Source organism: Ictalurus punctatus, chromosome 23 (assembly GCF_001660625.3).
Source record: "Ictalurus punctatus breed USDA103 chromosome 23, Coco_2.0, whole genome shotgun sequence".
Taxonomy (NCBI): domain Eukaryota; kingdom Metazoa; phylum Chordata; class Actinopteri; order Siluriformes; family Ictaluridae; genus Ictalurus; species Ictalurus punctatus.
In genome coordinates this window covers 13,964,821-13,983,774 of record NC_030438.2, presented here as the reverse complement: position 1 = coordinate 13,983,774, position 18,954 = coordinate 13,964,821, and the positions used below count along the sequence as shown (strand labels likewise).

General features: G+C 37.1%; 1 protein-coding gene across 1 annotated transcript in view; it reads right to left on the bottom strand.

Annotated features, from left to right (window-relative positions):
• Positions 1 to 339: 339 nt before the first annotated feature.
• si:dkey-12j5.1 (uncharacterized) overlaps positions 340 to 18,954 on the bottom strand; it is an 84,346-nt gene continuing 65,731 nt past the window's right edge. Inside the window, exons 9-11 of the mRNA XM_017453232.3 lie at positions 17,231 to 17,284; positions 10,691 to 10,804; positions 340 to 1,180 (exon numbers count right to left, since the gene is read on the bottom strand). Coding sequence (XP_017308721.1) covers positions 992 to 1,180; positions 10,691 to 10,804; positions 17,231 to 17,284 — 357 coding nt within the window. The 3' untranslated portion in view covers positions 340 to 991. The remainder of the gene's footprint in view (positions 1,181 to 10,690; positions 10,805 to 17,230; positions 17,285 to 18,954) is intronic.

Sequence of the window (18,954 nt, the reverse complement as noted above, 5' to 3'; positions counted from 1 at the left end):
TACATACAGATTTCTGTAAAGCTGCTTTGTGACAATGTTTATTGTTCAAAGTGCTAACTGAATTGAAATAACAAGACTTTTTTTCAAAGTATTACTCTTCATTTTTAGTTAGATTCCTTTGGGATGTTGTTCCCATGAGTACAACATCATGAAGAAATAATTCATTTGGCTGTAAATTAGCATTTTCCTTGCAATTTTTTTAAAATGACGAATCAAATTACAGATGCATCAAGTTTCATCAGATAAAAGCTTGTATGTGTGATATATTTAATAGCATCTTAGGCTGTTGTCATTATTAGCATAATACACACTTCTGAAAAGAATAACACGAGGCTAGCATTTGATTTAAAAAGCAATATTTAATCCCTGATGGCATTTCTGGCTCACTGCATACAGCCCATCATGACAATATGTATAATTATGATTACAAAATGATAATTAAAGTCACCACATGGTGAGAAATGCCAAAGAATGAATAGAACAAACATCTGAATGGTCTTAGTAGTCCAGGCTGTTGCTCTTCATTGTAATACTAGGCAACATATACACTAGGGGTTTTGTGCCCTACTATATAAGGGATTACTATAAAAGGCACTTGGGTCAAACAAAACAAAGTCACTAAAAAGCATGCAAAAGTGTTTGAGAAAGAGAACCCTTCAGAGAGCAGGGGAAAGTTTTCATTCCTAGTCACATCTTTGTAAAGTAGGTTTTGTCTAACTGAATTATCCATATTCAATATGCTTATTAATCAGACTAAAAACTTCTAGACAGCTTTGGCACAGTTGGATCACACCTTTATTGTTCTCCTCTTTTCAGAAACTTAACACGTGTCTGGATAAAATCATACAATTTTTTTCCACCTTTATTCTTTGCCATCTTTTCTGAACTTTAAAGACGAAGTGACAAATTGATTTGTAGCAAAATTGTCTCCAAAACCAGGATTTAAAAACAGAAGAACATGGCTGGAGTGGAATTAAAGATTCACACTCATTCAGTGCTCCATGGCATCATCATCTTCCTCATCCTCACTGCTCTGAATGAAGTCGTCCCCAATGTCATCAATAGAGGGTCCAGCTTCATCCCCATCATCATCAGCGACCAATTCTCCTCCAAGTTCTCCTAACAGCTGCTCAGTGTGCTCCAACATGGCCACATCCTCACAATGCAGCTTCACGTAGAGCTGGAAGACACACAAAGAGTTGTTAAAAGGACATACAGGTGACAAATTAAAGGAAAAAACAACATAGCGTGTGTTAGTAAGGTGCTCAACCATCACTAGTCACCAAAACAGCTTTCTGACAAAGATTATACAAGTCTCTGGAACTCTAGTGGAGGGATGACGACTGTTCTTCCAAAAGATATTCTCTCACTCACTCCAAAATCACCCATAAAAGTTCAACTGGGTCAAGAGCTGGTCATTGTCAAGGCCATAGCATATGGTTTACATCATTTTCATCCATATCAAAGCACTTAGTGAGCTCTCGTGACTTGTGAAAGGGGGCGGGGTCATCCGGGAAGAGAGTACTCCTATCTGGATAGAAATGTTTCATCAGGGGCTAAAGGTGAACAGGCATAAGAACTTGGTACTGATTTGATATCAGTGCACATTATCTCATTAATATTTAATACTGCTATAATATAATAGTACTATTCATGCCTATAATAGTCAACTGCTTATTGTGCACAATGATTAGCCAATGATACAGCAGATATATCTGATTTTTTCCTTCCTTCTCTGTCCTCCACTCTCTCAGTAAAATTGAAAAACTGGAAGATTCCACAAATTAACTCCTGCATTAGCAGCACAAATTAATTTGGTTCCACATCAACTGCAAATTGTACATCAAGTGACAGTCCCTGCCAAAAGAAAGGATGAATTTATTTTCTCTAGTGTGTCCTCTCTTATCACTCCAGACGTGTGCGATTTTTAAAAACAATTCCTACAGACCATAAATATAACACCACAGTTTAGTTATATTTACATATGTTGAAGAGAGTGGTTTTTGCTTAGGCAGTAAAGAAACATTTCTTGACATAATTAAGAACTGCAAAAATAATTAAGCGGTGACAGAGTAGGAAAGTCAACACTGAAAGAAAGAAAAAAATACATGCAAAAAAAAAGTAATATGAAGACCAAAACAACAGAATGTAAAAAAGAAGCTATAATCTGATGCACAGTAAGACTGGCTAAAAGAGTTATGACCAATTAGCCTTTAAGATCAAATACATGATTCGTACACTTCAATGATGAATGGGAGTGCCACACTGCAGAGTAATAAAACGGGCATAAACGCACTCTTGGCCAATCAATCATAGAAAACTGCAACAGTGAGGCAACAGTCGCAGCATCTCTCATTACCAAGATTAAGTAATGGATAAGGATTTGAGTCTTCCAGAGTAGAACTACTGTAAACACTCAGGTCATCACTCATACACGCGTGCACACACGCACACACGCATGCACGCACGCACGCACACACACACACACACACACACACACAGTGGACAGTTAAACACTGGAAAACCATCACCTGGTCAGGAATAGAACCCAATGTGGCCTTCTGATATTGTTTCTCATGTGCCTCACAATGTGTTCTGAGATGCTTTTCTGCTCACCACGGTTCTAAAGAGTGCTTATTTGAGTTACTGTAGGCTCAAACTATTCTCCTCAGACCATTCTCATTAACAAGGCATTATTAACTCACATTAACAAGGCATTTCCACATACAGAACTACTGCTCACTGAAAGGTTTTTTTTTTACACCATTCTGTATAAACTCCAGTCACTGTTGTGTGTGAAATATTCAAACTACACCATCTAACAAATTTCCCACCAAATTTCCATACAATCTTTATATTCCCATCTATTATTATTGATGTTCAAAAAGGGCTCCCCCCACACACGCACACGCCTGAGGCCAAAGGAAATTTCAGCGATCATAAAGCCTCATTTGCATGTGTGTAATTATCCATACAGACATATATTTACATGTGTAATTATACATACATACAGACAGCCCATGCAGAAAAACACTTTTCAAAATTTCAAATAGAGTGTGTTTATATGTGCTTTGGCATGATTGAAAGGTTTGGCTGACTGGAAAAAGCTTTTATTACACCTAATATTAAATTGAACATAGAGGTTACTAGAACTCAGAAAGCAATATTTAGTGTCATTTAGTGTTAAATGAATAAGCAGAGAGAGAGAGAGAGAGAGAGAGAGAGAGAGAGAGAGAGAGAGAGAGAGAGCCTTAATACAGTATATGATTCATCTACCCAAGATCACTAAAAAAATTAATAACCAATACATAGCAAACATTTATGTAATGTAAGCCACCTGATGCAAATAGTTGGAAATTAACGCAAAATGTCTCATTTAGAGCTGCTATTAATTCTTCAGCCAGTTTTATGGGTCTGCAATCCCATGCTAGCTACTATACTATAACTCTAATGCGGGTGTCACAGAGCAGGTACCGAACAAAAAAATGGCTCCTGCAAATATCTTGTCAGTTTAAAAATCTGGCGTTAGACTGCACACAGGGAACAGCTTTATTGGATGTGTGTCTGTCCCACAAGGATAGCAATATCTGTCAGTTTTGACCTTATGTGGACATTTGGCTGGTCCCATGAGGAAAACTGCTTTTCTACAAAAAATTGCAGCTTTTATAAAAAAAAAAATTAAAAAAAGGGTTTATTTTTTTATTTTGCTTGCTGGGATTACCATTAGATTTAGGTGTAGTATAAGGTTAATTAGCTATATTAATAGTTATGTCAGCGGAAGGTCCTCACAAGAATAGTAAGACAAATGAGTGTGAGACACAAGCACCATCTGCAGTCGCCATTCAGCTGGGATCTCCAGTGCAGGCAATAAAAAAAACTACACCTACTAAGGCAGGTGTGCATGAACTTGTGTTTAGAATGTATGTTCAAATCTGTAGTTAATGCTTTAAATCAGACACACTTCGTTTAGCCGTTGCTATAGTGGTGATACCTTACTGTGTCCAATTGATTAATGGGTCCTGTTGTTCGCATTGCGCACCCTAATTCACTCTGACAGGAGAAGGTCAGTGAAAGGGCTGACCTTGGTTTCAAAATGAGTAGGCTGAATACAAGAACAAATTCCCATAATACTCACATCCAAATTCTTCTCTCCGTCATTCTTGGGATACTTTTTTATGCTTTGCTATTTTAATATCAATATTAATTATCAGTGTCAATTGTCTGATATCCTATACTTTTCTAAATGCACGTTATATGAATTTAGTAAATAAGCTAGATAGTTACTTACAAATATGATGGTGGCAAGTCTATGGGGAAAATTATGCTTTGTTTATCCATAACTGTGTTATCAAAGAGTACACGTTTGGATATCTCTCTATATGTGGCCTGTAATATGTAAATTTGTTTAGTCAATGTTTTATACCTCTTTAGTCTCTGGGCTGATTTACAGAACGACATTATAGACTGAGTGAGAGGTTGTGTGTGAGAGACAACAAGTGCTTTTAAGAAAAAAGTGGAATAGTTTTCACAGAAAACAGCATTCAATATTGTTATTGTAATGAACCTGATCAATTTTTTTTTCCCCAATATGTTAGCACAGTTTTGATTTAATGTTTACCAGTTTCTATTGCACTACTCGTATACATCTGCATATCTGAATCATTACTGCATCATTACACTGTTTAGTGTGCTGGGCTTTATGGAAGAACGGTGAAAAGACTAGTCATTATTAGAGGGAAAAAGGGAGACTCTGAGGGGAAAATAATGTGAAAAATTATTCTCTAGTCTGATGACACCAAAATTGAACTTTTGGGCCTCAGCACAAAGCGCATTGTTTGGTAGAAACCTGACACCACTCCCCACAGTGAAGCATGGTGGTGGCAGCATCTTGTTGTGGGGATGCTTTTTAAGCACAGGGCTGGGAGAAACACGGCTGAGGGTGGATTTGTTTCTGCCTTTTTGTTTAATCACCCTTTCTTTCACAAAAAATACATTCAATGTTAGATATATTGTGCGTATCAAATGGTAAAAAAATAAGTCACTGCCAGTTCCAGTTTATAATAAAATATATACACACACCTCTCTCTTTGTATTCGTTACATCAACTGAGCAGTCCATTACTCTCGTAATACCTATAATGACTGTAGTAGTTGAAATTGATTTTGACCAAAATAACATCATTAAAAAGAAAATACCACAGACCAGATGGCTACGCTTCACAGAGTCCTTTGAGAACAACTCACAGGTTTAAACAATCTCTCAGAGCTTTCAATAACGAAAACAATTTAGCAATGCCGCTTACTCTGGGGATTAAAACAAGGGCTGTGCTGTTTTAAAAATCTTGTTGTGTAGTAGAAGCAGCATACCACATTTTATAGTGGAGGCAACATGACATTGTAATAAATACAGTTGTAGCATAACTGGCTATATTATTTGCTATGTAACACTTTTTAATGTCATACTAATATCTGATCAAACCTTTAAGTATGAAATGGACAGATTTTTGCCATGTCCTTTTTCTGGTCCTCTCTCTCTGCTGGGATCAATCAGACTATGATCAGTGGCTTGTCCCTGACTTGTCACCTTCTTAAATCACCATCTCCAAGCTTTTATCTCTGACTCTCAGCAACATCCTTTATCTCATGCTCTCTCTTCTCTACTGATGGACTACTTGGCAGGAGTTTCTTGATCCAAAACCTTGCCTTAATGTCCACACGGCATGTACAAATGTGCAAACATACACTATCTCTCCCTTGAAGCTATGCTGATAACATGGATTAATCCTCTTTTCCTGTTCTTTCTTTCTTTTGTAAATGTGTGTGTGTGTGTGTGTGTGTGTGTGTGTGTGTGTGTGCGCAGTTAAACCACCCACAGAGAGTACATCCTAGTGATGCACAGAAAATTCTACCGCATAACTGATATTCAGGAAACACTGGACTGAAAACTAAAATCATTTTATTATTATTATTACCACCAATATTATCATTATTTTATACTGTTATGATAATTTTTGGCTTATTAAATTAATAAGCATTAATTAGTGCATAATTAATAAAATATAGGATAATAAGGAAAACACTTAAACAATAAGGAAAAGTCAGCTTTAACATCAACCAGATTTTTTATTTCTAACTATGGATTTTTGATATCCATAAGCTGGAATCATCAAGATTAAAACAAAAAAGGCTTGAAATATTTCACTTTATGTGTAATGAATCTAGAATATTTGAAGGTTCTACTTTTTGAATTCAATTACAGAATCAAACAAACTTTTCTGCGATATTCTAATTTTTTTAGATACCTGTAGTTTCTGTATTTAATGCTACAATGTGCAGGATTTTTTATTTAAAATGTCATGGGAGAAAACAACATAAGCTCACCTTTAATAGAAGAATCTGCACACCTGCACAATTATCAGCCAATCACACAGAAGCAGTACAATGCATACAATCATACAAATCCAGGTCAAGAGCTTTAGTTAATTTTCACATTAAACATCAAAATTAGAGAAAATGTGATCACAGTGACTTTAACTTTCACATGGTTGTTGGTGCCAGATGGGCTGTTGAGTATTTCAAAAACTGCTGATTTCCTGGGATTTTCACACACACACACACACACACACACACAACAGTCTCTATAGTTTACACGGAATGGGGTGAAAAACAAAAAACGTCCAGTGAGTGGCAGCTCTGTGGGCAGAAATGTCTTGTTTATTAGAGAAGTCAGAAGAGAACGGCCTGACTGGTTCAAGCTGACAGAAAGGCTATATGGTATATCAAATAACCACTCTTTATAACTGTGGTAGCTTAAAAGCATCTGAAAATGCACAAATTTTTGGTACTGTGCACTGACTGATCATAACAGATAGGAAACTTCCTCCTTAAGAAAAAGGCATTTCGCAGCCATGGGGAATATGGACAATTAAAATACAAAAAAAAATGTATTTTTAAACCAAAAAATGTTATTTTTTTCTATATTATATTTCTAAGGTTTCTTTTTTCTAAATCTTCCTAGCTTAGAATAGTGACCACAATCATTTACAGAGATAAACAGTTAAACCACTGAGTGAGTATTTTATCTTTATACAAATGGACATGCTTTATGAAGATTTTTATTTCTCACTCACTAAAAATCTAAACATTCACAAAAACCTAAATCACTAAACACAAAACTGTGTCCCTAAACACATATCACAAACATTAGCAGATCACAGACCTTAATGTGTGTTTGCACAAAATTCAGAAGAGTAGACTCCAATGCACAAAAGTGTGCATGCTCACTTTCAGCATGCACATTTATGGCACATTTCACAAGAGTTATGTCTACAAATTTTTCCGTTTGCCTGGAGAGCAACAGAAACTTGGAGATGGAGAAAAAGAGACTTCAAAGTCAGTGTCAAGCAAGAGGCAGAAAATCAATGGCGAATAGCAACTGAAGTTGAATCTGAACTGTGCCCGGAGCCACAGACTGTGACGGAGAAAAGAAAGTAGCGAAAGAAAAATGTGGAAACAGGAAGAGAAGGTACAAAGGCAAGGTGACACACAGAATCTGTAGGGGTGAAAAGGGAAAGAGACCAAAAAAAAGAGAGCAAGTGAGCGAGAGAGAGAGAGAGAGAGAGCGAGAGAAGAATAGCTTAGAGATGACAGTACCCAGCGTTACACAGACTAAACATGGAACCAATGTACAAAATTACATACATACTATCAAAAGTCAAACGCACAAAGAAACACACACATTAGCACATGCACATTACCACATATATACGGAATAAAGAAGATATGCCAGTTAATTACTGCCATGAATGTGAAATAAATAAATAATTGTGAAGCATATCTGCTAAAAATGTTACGGAAAAACATATGCTGTGAACACTGCTAATACCAGCATACAATTATTATTATAGTCATTTGATTAGAAAAGAAAATGGCCATAATTTTACTCATTACCATTAACATATATTAAACTCATATATATATATATATATATATATATATATATATATATATATATATATATATATATATATATATATATATATATATATATATATATATTATGTGATGTACAGATATTCTGCAAAATAGCGATGAATCAATAAAAGAGTAATAACATTATACATAGGCCAATAAACATACCTTATACACTACCAGTCAAAAGACATATTATGCAGGCTACATGTTTGTCAATCCAATTCAACAATAACACAACAAAGCCATGAGAAAAAGCAATAAAAAAAAAACAGAGGCAACTTAAGTGTATACAGTGCATCCACAAAGTATTCACAGTGCTTCACTTTTTCCACATTTTGTTATGTTATAGCCTTATTCCAAAATGGATTTTACCCCAATAATAACAGCATGAAAGAATTTTGTTTGAAATATTTGCAAATTTATTAAAAATAAAAAACAAAAAAGCACATGTACATGAATATTCACATCCTTTGCTCAATAATTTGTTGAAGCACCTTTGGCACCAATTACAGCCTCAAGTCTTTTGAGTATGATGCTACAGGCTTGGCACACCTATTTTTGGGCAGTTTCTCCCATTCTTCTTTGCAGGACCTCTCAAGCTCCATCAGGTTGGATGCACAGCCATTTTCAGATCTCTCCAGAGATGTTCAATCGGGTTCAAGTCTGGGATCTGGCTGGGCCACTCAAAGACATTCACAGAGTTGTCCTGTAGCCACTCCTTTGTTTTCTTGGCTGTGTGCTTAGGGTCATTGCCCTGTTGGAAGATAAACCATCATCCCAGACAGAGGTGCGCTCTGGAGCAGGTTTTCATCAAGGATGTCTCTGTACATTGCTGCATTCATCTTTCCCTCGATCCTGACTAGTCTCCCAGTTCCTGCCGCTGAAAAACATCCCCACAGCACGATGCTGCCACCACCATACTTCACTGTAGGGATGGTATTGGCCAGGTGATGAGTGGTGCCTGGTTTCCTCCAGACATGATGCTTGCCATTCAGGTCAAAGAGTTCATTCTTTGTTCAAACTTTGGTCCGAGAGTCCTCCAGATGCCTTTTAGCAAACTGCAGGCCCCTGTCATGTGCCTTTTACTGAGGAGTGGCTTCCATCTGACCACTCAACCATACAGGCCTGATTGGTGGAGTGCTGCAGAGATGGTTGTTCTTCTGGAAGGTTCTCCTCTCTCCACAGAGACACGCTGGAGCTCTGTCAGGGTGACCATCGGGTTTTTGGTCACCTGCCTGACTAAGGCCCTTCTCCCCCGATCGCTCAGTGTGGCCAGGCGGCCAGCTCTAGGAAGAGTCCTGCTGGTTCCAAACTTCTTCCATTTACGGATGATGGAGGCCACTGTGCTCATTGGGACCTTCAATGCTGCAGAAATGTTTCTGTACCCTTCCCCAGATCTGTGCCTCGATACAATCCTGTCTCGGAGGTCTACAGACAATTCCTTGGACTTCATGGCTTGGTTTGTGCTCTGACATGCTTTGTAAACTGTGGGACCTTATATAGACAGGTGTGTGCCTTTCAAATCATGTCCAATCAACTGAATTTACCACAGATGGACTCCAATCAAGTTGTAGAAACATCTCAAGGATGATCAGTGAAACAGGATGCACCTGAGCTCAATTTTGAGTGTCATAGCAAAGGCTGTGAATACTTATGTACATGTGCTTTTTTGTTTTCTATTTTTAATAAATTTGCTAAGATTTCAAACAAACTTCTTTCACATTGTCATTATGGGGTATTGTTTGTAGAATTTTGAGGAAAATAATGAATTTAATCCATATTGGAATAAGGCTGTAACATAACAAAATGTGGAAAAAGTGAAGCGCTGTGAATACTTTCCAGATGCACTGTACACTATAATTTTGTTGTGTTATACCACCATCTTTTTTGGTGAAATGTTCACTGAATGCATGCTTACTTTGTAAAGACTTTTGGCATTTGGTCTTCTGTTTGTAACCCTCCTTGAAGGTCATGAGTTCAGTCCATTCTAGCTTGTGCTGCTGGATGATTAACAATGTTTTGGCACAGTTTATCAGGGTTGTTCTATTTTTCTATCATAACGAATGAAGTATGCCTTCCAGAGGAGTCATGGGTCACTAAGAAAGGCTGCATAGAAAGGAGTCTAGTCGAATGTACTGATAAAGATGGACAGAGTGAGACTGTGTATGTGCCAATGATTCATCTTGTATGGCTCAAGGATAAGAAAGTAGCAAATACTCCTACAGAAAGACAGACAGGGCAGGACAGGAGTGACGGAGTGAAGGACAGAGCATGACTGATCATACAGACAGAGGAAGTGAGGTAGTCGAAGAGGCAGAAAGACAAAAAAAAAAGAGGAAATTAGAAAGAAGAATGCATACGGTGTCTTCAGAGGAAGTTGAACTCCAATAACATCAAAAGGCTTACATTACAGGAGTTGGAATGGCAGAGGACAAGAAAAAAATTAACTAGCCATTCCCCTATGTACCTCTCCCTAGAAACTCTCTCATTGCTTTTCTCCATCACCCCAACTTTTTATTTTCATTACCCATGTCTGTCTCTCGACTGCCAGCGGCATGAAAGAAATTTCACCACTGCTTGGAAAAAAAAATTGAAAGAAGGCCAAGGAGTGTGTGCCTGTGTGTAAGAAGCAAAAAAAATCCTGCTGAGTGCAAGCATCAGCTGAATAAGAAAGATAAAACTGATGATCTCAGATATTTGTGTGTGTAAAGTATTACCTTTTTTGCTTTGGTAAGATAGATCCTGGATGATTTTTTCAAGCTTTCTGAGTCTTCTGCAGTACCAGGCTTTTCAGGTTGGAGATAGTACAACCATCCTAACAAATACCACACCTGAGGAATAAAGAACAATTTTAAAAAATAAGCAGTTATGATACAACAAACAAGATTTATAACCAAAACCTCTTCATTGAGTGTTCTCATAATATCATGGTGTATGTAAATATGAGAATGTGTTTAAGGACTAAGACGTGATCATTTCTACAGTAACAGCTAATTCACAGGGACATGTGATGGACACTCCACATAATCTATGGCTAATAATAAACAGATTGTTGTTTTTATTCATTTTAGTCACTGCTGAGATTTTCTGGAAGGGCATGTTTAACATTTATGGATGGAGCCTCCAGTGGCAGCACTTTGTAACAGCCAGTAAATTTTCTGCTATGGGCCAGAAGACTTGAATTTCCGGTTTCTTGGTAGCATAACAAGCTGCTTTTTTTGTCTTATTAACTTCATAAGAGAGAAAAAAAAATAGGCTGGTGAGGAAAGGACTGCTTATAGCTGTCTTACATCTCAGGGACATTTCACAACATTAAGTTAATCTATAATCTGAAAAAAAGCAGGCTGTGTTGTTCATTCCATCAGTCATCCATTTTCCATACCCCTTATCCTACACAGGGAAACAGGGGAGCCTTGAGTCTATACCAGGGAACCTGGGGCACAAGGCGGGTACACCCTGGAAGATGTGCCAACCTATCGCAGGGCACAATCACATACACACATTCACACGTACATTACGGACAGTTAGAAATGCCAATCAGCCTACAATGCATGCTTTTGGACTGAGATAGGAAACCGGAGTACACGGAGGAAACCCCCGAAGCACAGGTAGAACATTCAAGTTCTGCACACACATGGTATAAGAGGTGGTATAAGAGGAAACATTTTGGGATATGGGAAAAAATAACCTTGGCTGCTGATGGCTCTCTGTTTTGCGTCGGGCCACATCACACTACCACATCTTGAATTATTTGAATTAAAAGTTCTGAGTTCTGATCATCTTCAGAGAATAACAGTGGATTGCTTCTTTCCCAGTTGTGCATGCACCTGAGCTCAATTTTGAGTGTCATGGCAAAGGCTGTGAATACTTATGTACATGTGCATTTTTTGTTTTTTTATTTTTAATAAATTTGTAAAGATTTCAAACAAACGTCTTTCACATTGTCATTATGGGGTATTGTTTGTAGAATTTTGAGGAAAATAATGAATTTAATCCATTTTGGAATAAGGCTGTAACACAACAAAATGTGGAAAAAGTGAAGCGCTGTGAATACTTTCCGGATGCACTGTATAGCTAGGGAGCTACTGCCATTGTTGAGCTGCCAAAAAAAAGAAAGGTTGTCACTTTTTCCAGTCAAGAGTGATCAGTGTTATCCAAAGGCTTTACATTTATAGCCATAAGATCAATCTCTAATGCACTGCTATTATTATAATGACAGTAAAGATTTGCTGTTGTTTAAGGCTTTACCCTCATTTTGATAAGGATCCACCATACAGAATCCAGATTTCTTGAACCTTGTTGACTTCTCTAAATATAATTGTATATATTATATATATATATATATATAAAAATTGTATATATCTAAATATATATGTATATATTATATATCTTGGACACCCTCTATATAAAGTTTCAAACACTTGGAATTTTTTCCTCAGTATCTGCAAAGAACAGAAATTTGCAACATTGAGCTGGCTGTCCATCCATCCATCCATTCATCAATCCATCCATCAAGCCATCTATCAAGCCATCTATCAATCCATCAATTAAACCAACCATCCATCCATCTGAAATTACTTCTTTTACGGTATGAATGTTTGTGCATCAATGAATCGATTTACTTCTCATAGGAATTCCTTATTTAGAACAATATATAGCATGGAATAATACAAGATCATTTCATGACCTGAAAGAGCTGTTTAATTAAACTGCATAATTCCAAAGCTGCTTTAATAATGTATTGTATAATGTTACTTCTTTAACATAACAACATACTGTATATGTCAATGTAAGTCATAATTTTAGAGAATTTTTTAAAAATAATTTAGGACGGTCATCGTTTGAATTTTGGAACTGGGTCGGTTTTATTGACCCTTAGGCTAGTTTTAAATGTCCATTGGGATCATACAGAGGAGATTTCTTCGGTTTTTGTATATCTCATACGAAATAGTTTTAGATCTTCAAACAAAATACAACATAAAACAAAGGCAACCTGAGTAAACACAGAATACAGTTTTTATTTATTTATTTTTATTGAAGCAAAAAAAGTTATCCAACACCTATCACCATCATGTGAAAAACTAATTTTCCCCTTAAATTTAAAATCTGGTTGTAATTGATCATTGCATAATCCAGTTGCCCTTGAGTTTCGACTTACAGAATGAAAACCAGACATTCTCTTTTAGGATATATTGGTAGAGAGCAGGGTTCATGTTTCCCTCAATTATTGCAAGTTGCCCAGGCCCTGAAGCAGCAAAGGATCCCCACACCATCACACTTCCACCACCCATGATTGACCATAGATATGATGTTCTTTTTGTGAAATTCTGTGTTTGGTTTATGCCAGATGTAACGGGACCCCTGTCTTCCAAACAGTTCCACCTCCAACTCATCAATTCAGAGAACATTCTTCCAAAAGGCTTGCGGATCATCAAGGTGTGTTTTGGCAATATTCAGACGAGCCATTATGTTCTTCTGGGTTGGCAGTGGTTTTTGCCTCACCACTCTTCCATGGATGCCATTTTTTCCCAGTGTCTTTCTGATAGTAGAGTCATGAACAGTGACCTTTATTGATGCAAGAGAGGCCTGTAGGACCTTTGATGTTGTCCTTGGCTCTTTGGGATTTGCTGGGTGAGTATTTGCTGTGCTCTTGGTGGAATTTTGGATGGTCGAACACTTCTGGAAAGGTTCACTACTGTGTCAAGATTTTCCATTTGGGGATAATGGCGCTCACTGTGGTCCTTTGTAGTCCCAGAGCCTTTAAAATCACTTTGTAACCCTTCCTAGACTGATGTATTTCAATCACCTTCTTCCTCATCATCTGGAATTTCTTTGAATTTTGGCATAGTGTGTTACTGGGTAAGACTGTTTAAATGACTTCCTGCTGTTGAAAAAGTTCTGTTTAAGTGTTAATTTGATTGAACAGGGTTCACAGTAATCAGGCCTGGTTGTGTCTAGTCCAGCTGAACACCATTATGAATGCAGTTCCATAGACTTGGGGAATTTGTAACTACGGGGGCAAATACATTTTCACACAGGCCCAGTTGGTATTGGATAACTTTTTTGCTTCAATAAATAATATTATCATTTAAAAAATGTGTTTTGTGTTTACTCAGGCTGCCTTTGTTTTATCTTAGATTTTGTTTTAATTTCTGAAACAATTTAGTATGAGATATACACAAAAACAGAAGAAATCAGGATGGGGCAAATACTATTTCACGGCACTGTATTTGTCACCCAGACCTGGTAACCCAGAATAGCTGGTCAAATCATATGTCTAGTAAACAGGAGATCCTGGGTTTACTTTCTATCATAAAATAAGCATTAAGAATTCCTTTCTAATTAACATTGTACCTTTTTTTTTATAGTCCTCACATCATATTTTGTTGAATTATTAGATAATGCTCTACAAACAAATGATAATTTTTGCTCTGCTTGCAATAGATTGGCTTCTAGATCTCAAAGATAAGACTTAGAATCTTGGTTGTGAACATTCATGTCTCATTTTAACCTGAATTTTGTTGGCAGTTGTTCACATCTCATGTGTTAGACAATGCATATTTGCTTTTTGATAAATCTGATTTGGCAATATGGAAATCATGCTATTATGTATTTGAGTTGCGAAGACAATGTGAGGGGACATGGATAACAGCTAATGGAACATAAAACCGCTAAATATGATAGAGAGAACAAAAGTAGAGAGTGAAAAAGTGGTGCTGATTTATGAGTGATGTCTATCAGTGGTGGTATTTAACAGGAGAGCACAGACACCGATTTTATTACTTTGTTCATATTGCGCGCACACAATGATCCACAAAGCAAGATCAATCACTAAGCCTAGGAGAAAACTTTGCCTGACAAGAACACTAGCTCATTCGTGCAGCAAAACAGGAGTTTGGGGGTGGGGGTGTGGGTGGTGGTGATTGGGTGCTCGACAGACAGAAGCAGTGAGTGATTCACCAACTTGCATTAATGCACACTCTGTGTTAACCTCTCAATATCAGCATCATAGCCCTTCAGAGATATTTTCAGATATTTTCAGTTTTCAATTTCCGACATATGTTTATGTTACACTTATGTGAAGAGATTTGACCATTGACAAACTATATTGCAGAAAAGAGACTTGTGAGAGAAAAACGAGCTCCTGAATAGCACAATGTTGTAAATGTTGGTCCTAAAACTGGGAGATGGCAGGATGGAATTGTGACAAGTACATGGCAGCATTACTTGAAAGGACATTGAAAATCCTATCACAAAGGTGTGCAAGGCTGTACAATACTTCAGGGCACAAGTGAGCACATTGTAAAACACCACATGACACAGGTGCATACATTATATGATATCTCATGACATATGCGCACACTGTACGATACCTCGTAATGCAGTTGTCCCGTGTAAGATACCTCACAACACAGTTGCACACACACAAATACTTCACAATGCTGGTGCACAGTCTGCATAATTCTGCACAACACAGGTATGCACTCTGCACAATACCTCACAACACAGTGGGGCAGTTTGTACAAGACCTCACAATGCAGTGGGGCAGTTTGTACAATACCTCACAGCGCAGGTCTGCACATTGTACGAAATTAGGAGTACACACAATATATACCTATGCACATAGATCCATCCATCCAGTTTCTGTACCGCTTATTCGACACTAGTCTATCCCAGGGAACTCTGGGCACAAGGTGGGGGACACCCTGTATGAGGTACAAACCCAACGCAGGGCACAAACACGGACACATTCACACACTACAGACAATTTGGAAATGCCAATCAGCCTACAACGCTGACCTTTGGACTGGGGGAGGAAACTGGAGTACACAAAGGAAATTCCGCATACCCAGGTGGGAGGTGGGACTCATACGACCAAGCCCGGAAGTGTGTGGCCTTATTATATAACCTAGTTTGTTTTTGATTGCCATGTGAACTTGGGACCACAAGCCAATTGACCACATCTTGCTGGTGATAGCAAAGACAATTAACTAACGGTGCTATTTAGGCTTCTAATATTTATGTCATACTGTGACACTGCTCACATTAAACAACATCTGCTGAAATTTTCTTCTGACATTTCTATGTGACCTCCGACTGGGCAGTGGAACTCATTAATCAGCATCATTTGTCCTCTTACACTGTGTGATTCATACACAGTTTATCACCCGATTTACATCTCATTTAGCACTGACTAAAAAAGTGGCACCCACAGCAAAATTGTGTCTAAATCATGCCAAAATAGTGCAATGGAAGGCCAGATTATGACAAGCTTAAGTTCAATGAGCTTTACACTAAGGCAAGATGAATTTGTTATTAAGGCAAGATTTCAATTTATACGTTTCTGCAGGAAGTCACCTGATACGCACTTCTCCACTCATTTGGGTTTACAAGTTTACAGGTTTGCATTTTTAAATTAAAATATTCAATGATGTTCTGTTTGTATTATAGCTATAAGGGTACAACACTAATACAATCACATAATAAAACATTAATTCTAAACATTTATTATTAATTCTAAAGCATAGAAAAACATAAAACTTTTATGAACCGTGACAATGCTGTACCTGTTTGTCTGTGTGTGAGTGGGTAAGAAAGATTAAATGTTCGACTTTCATTTCCTTTAAAGAAGGCTTGTCGTTTTAGTGTAGCCTGTTATATGATGTGACAGCAGCGCTGGCATTCACTTGGGTGGGTGTGTTCATAATTCCCATGGCTGATAAGTTAAACTTTCACGCACACTCATTTCCAGCAGTTCTCAAAACATACATTATTTATCCAGCCATCTGAGGCAGGCAATGTCAAAATCATTTTCAAACACACTAAAAATACAAAACTGTTACAGACAGGCCTGCCAAAATGCACAAATATCAGAGCGATACCGCACTTGACACTCGCACAGCCATTCATACAGAACATATAAATTAATGAGTGAGGCACACATACAGTACGGTTTAAAAGTCCATTAACCAACCATCCATTTCTCAAATAAGATGACAGTCTTTTTCCCATAATACACTATAATAATATACTAATATATACATTTTATATTTATTTCCTGAAAGCAGTAGTGATCATAATGCATACAATATAGCAAACACCACCAAGTGATATCAATAAAAGAAATTGTCTTATCCATGCATGGTTATTGAATGAAATTTGGAAATTGGAAAAATTTAACCAAATTGTGTAAACAACATTTCAAATTAATTAATTAATTAATATAAAAATATATCTAATTAAATGCACTCACTCACCTGTACCACCTCATCGTCCTCCTCTAACAAACCCTCCAACACATCTGTGGCCATCTGAGGAGAGAAATCCCATTCATTTTTACAGTTTCCTCTTGGTTACCTATTAACATTAACAATAACTTTATATTACATCTCTTTTTGGACCACAGTGCTGTCAAATTCTTTATTCTGATTGGTCAGGAGGTGTCAAAAGTTGATTAATTTTCTACAAAAGCACGGCTTAGGCAGTGGTTCTAGCTGCAAGGCTTATCATTTCCATAGTAAAAGCTTACACAGGGACTTGTTTGGCAGAGACTCCATAAACATAAACATCGTAGTTTGAGGGAATGTTTATTCAGCATTTTTGTAAGGAGTCTCAATTTTAATAACTTTATGTAATTTTAAATGCCATGTAACTGCTTTATCAATATTTTAAGAGCATATTATGCACAATGATCTTGTGGTTTAACAAGTATAGAATAGGGACATTATAAACTGATACATAAAAGTAGGTGAAATATAGTGACTTGTGAAAAATGAGATCTTGTAAATAGTACATACAGTTCATTCCATAAACAACTGGTCAGTGACAATTAATTTGAAATGAAACAACCATGAGGTGAAGTGCAGAATGTCAGCTTTAATTTCTGGATATTTATATATAATCTTTATTAGGTCAAACAAAAGTCTGTCTATTAAAGTCTGTCCACTCTGCAGACATCTTGGCAACATGCCCAGGTAGTTACTGCTCGTCATACATGACTAGACTAATATCTAACTGAAGGGGGAGAGACTCTAAATCTAAAACAAATCTCAATGCAGATATTTCAAACACGGTTTTGATGTGATATTTGTCTCCAAAGGTTAAATAAAAAAGTTCAAATTGCTCCCACTACTGAGCATGCATCTCTAGAACAACAAGGGAACAAATACTTTACGACACCAAACAACTTTACAGATTGGAATGTAATCCTCCAACAAGTAGGCTGAATCCAAAATAGTTTGCTGGCCATTTAGTATTCGTCTTGCAACTCATCTTGGGAGCTGTCTTGCCTGAAGTTTTGCCAGTCTGGCTGTTATATTTAATTTCAATGACAGTTCACAAATCCGTCTGAGTTGAAGACGCATTAGCAAATAAATTAGCCAGGACTCTACTTGTTAAGGTATCAGGAACACATGTGAAGCTGCTCTATTACATGCTTGGTTGTCTGTAGCTAATCCACAATAAATCATATAGCCTCTGGATTATCTTCATGGAGAGAAAATTAAAGGATAAAGACACTGTTATAAGGGCTTTTATAATGCTGGTTAAAAAAAAACCCAAAAACAGTCTGCAGCTGAAGCATCTTCTCTGTCTGCATTAATGTAAGAATCTGATGTTGTGCTTTTCCCGTTTACGGCTTTGGCTAATTGTAGTTATTAACTATAGGACTTACACTGTACAGCTCTATGTTTTGTGTCAACCCAGTCATTTTTCAATCAGTTACTGCCACTGCTGATGAAGTGTGGTTGAACATGGAGGCATAATAATTCTAAATAATCTTATGATGACTGTTTGTAGTACTCATAATGCACAAAAATAACTTTTGATCTGAAGGTGTATGATTAAATGTTTGAAATTTGTGTTGTAGACAAAAATATAATTGTGCCAACATAGTAATTTCTTTCATTAGAAAACAAACATTTGATTTACAAAAATATGGATGACTTGGTACGAAATATTCCAAAAAGCAGCCAATAAGTGT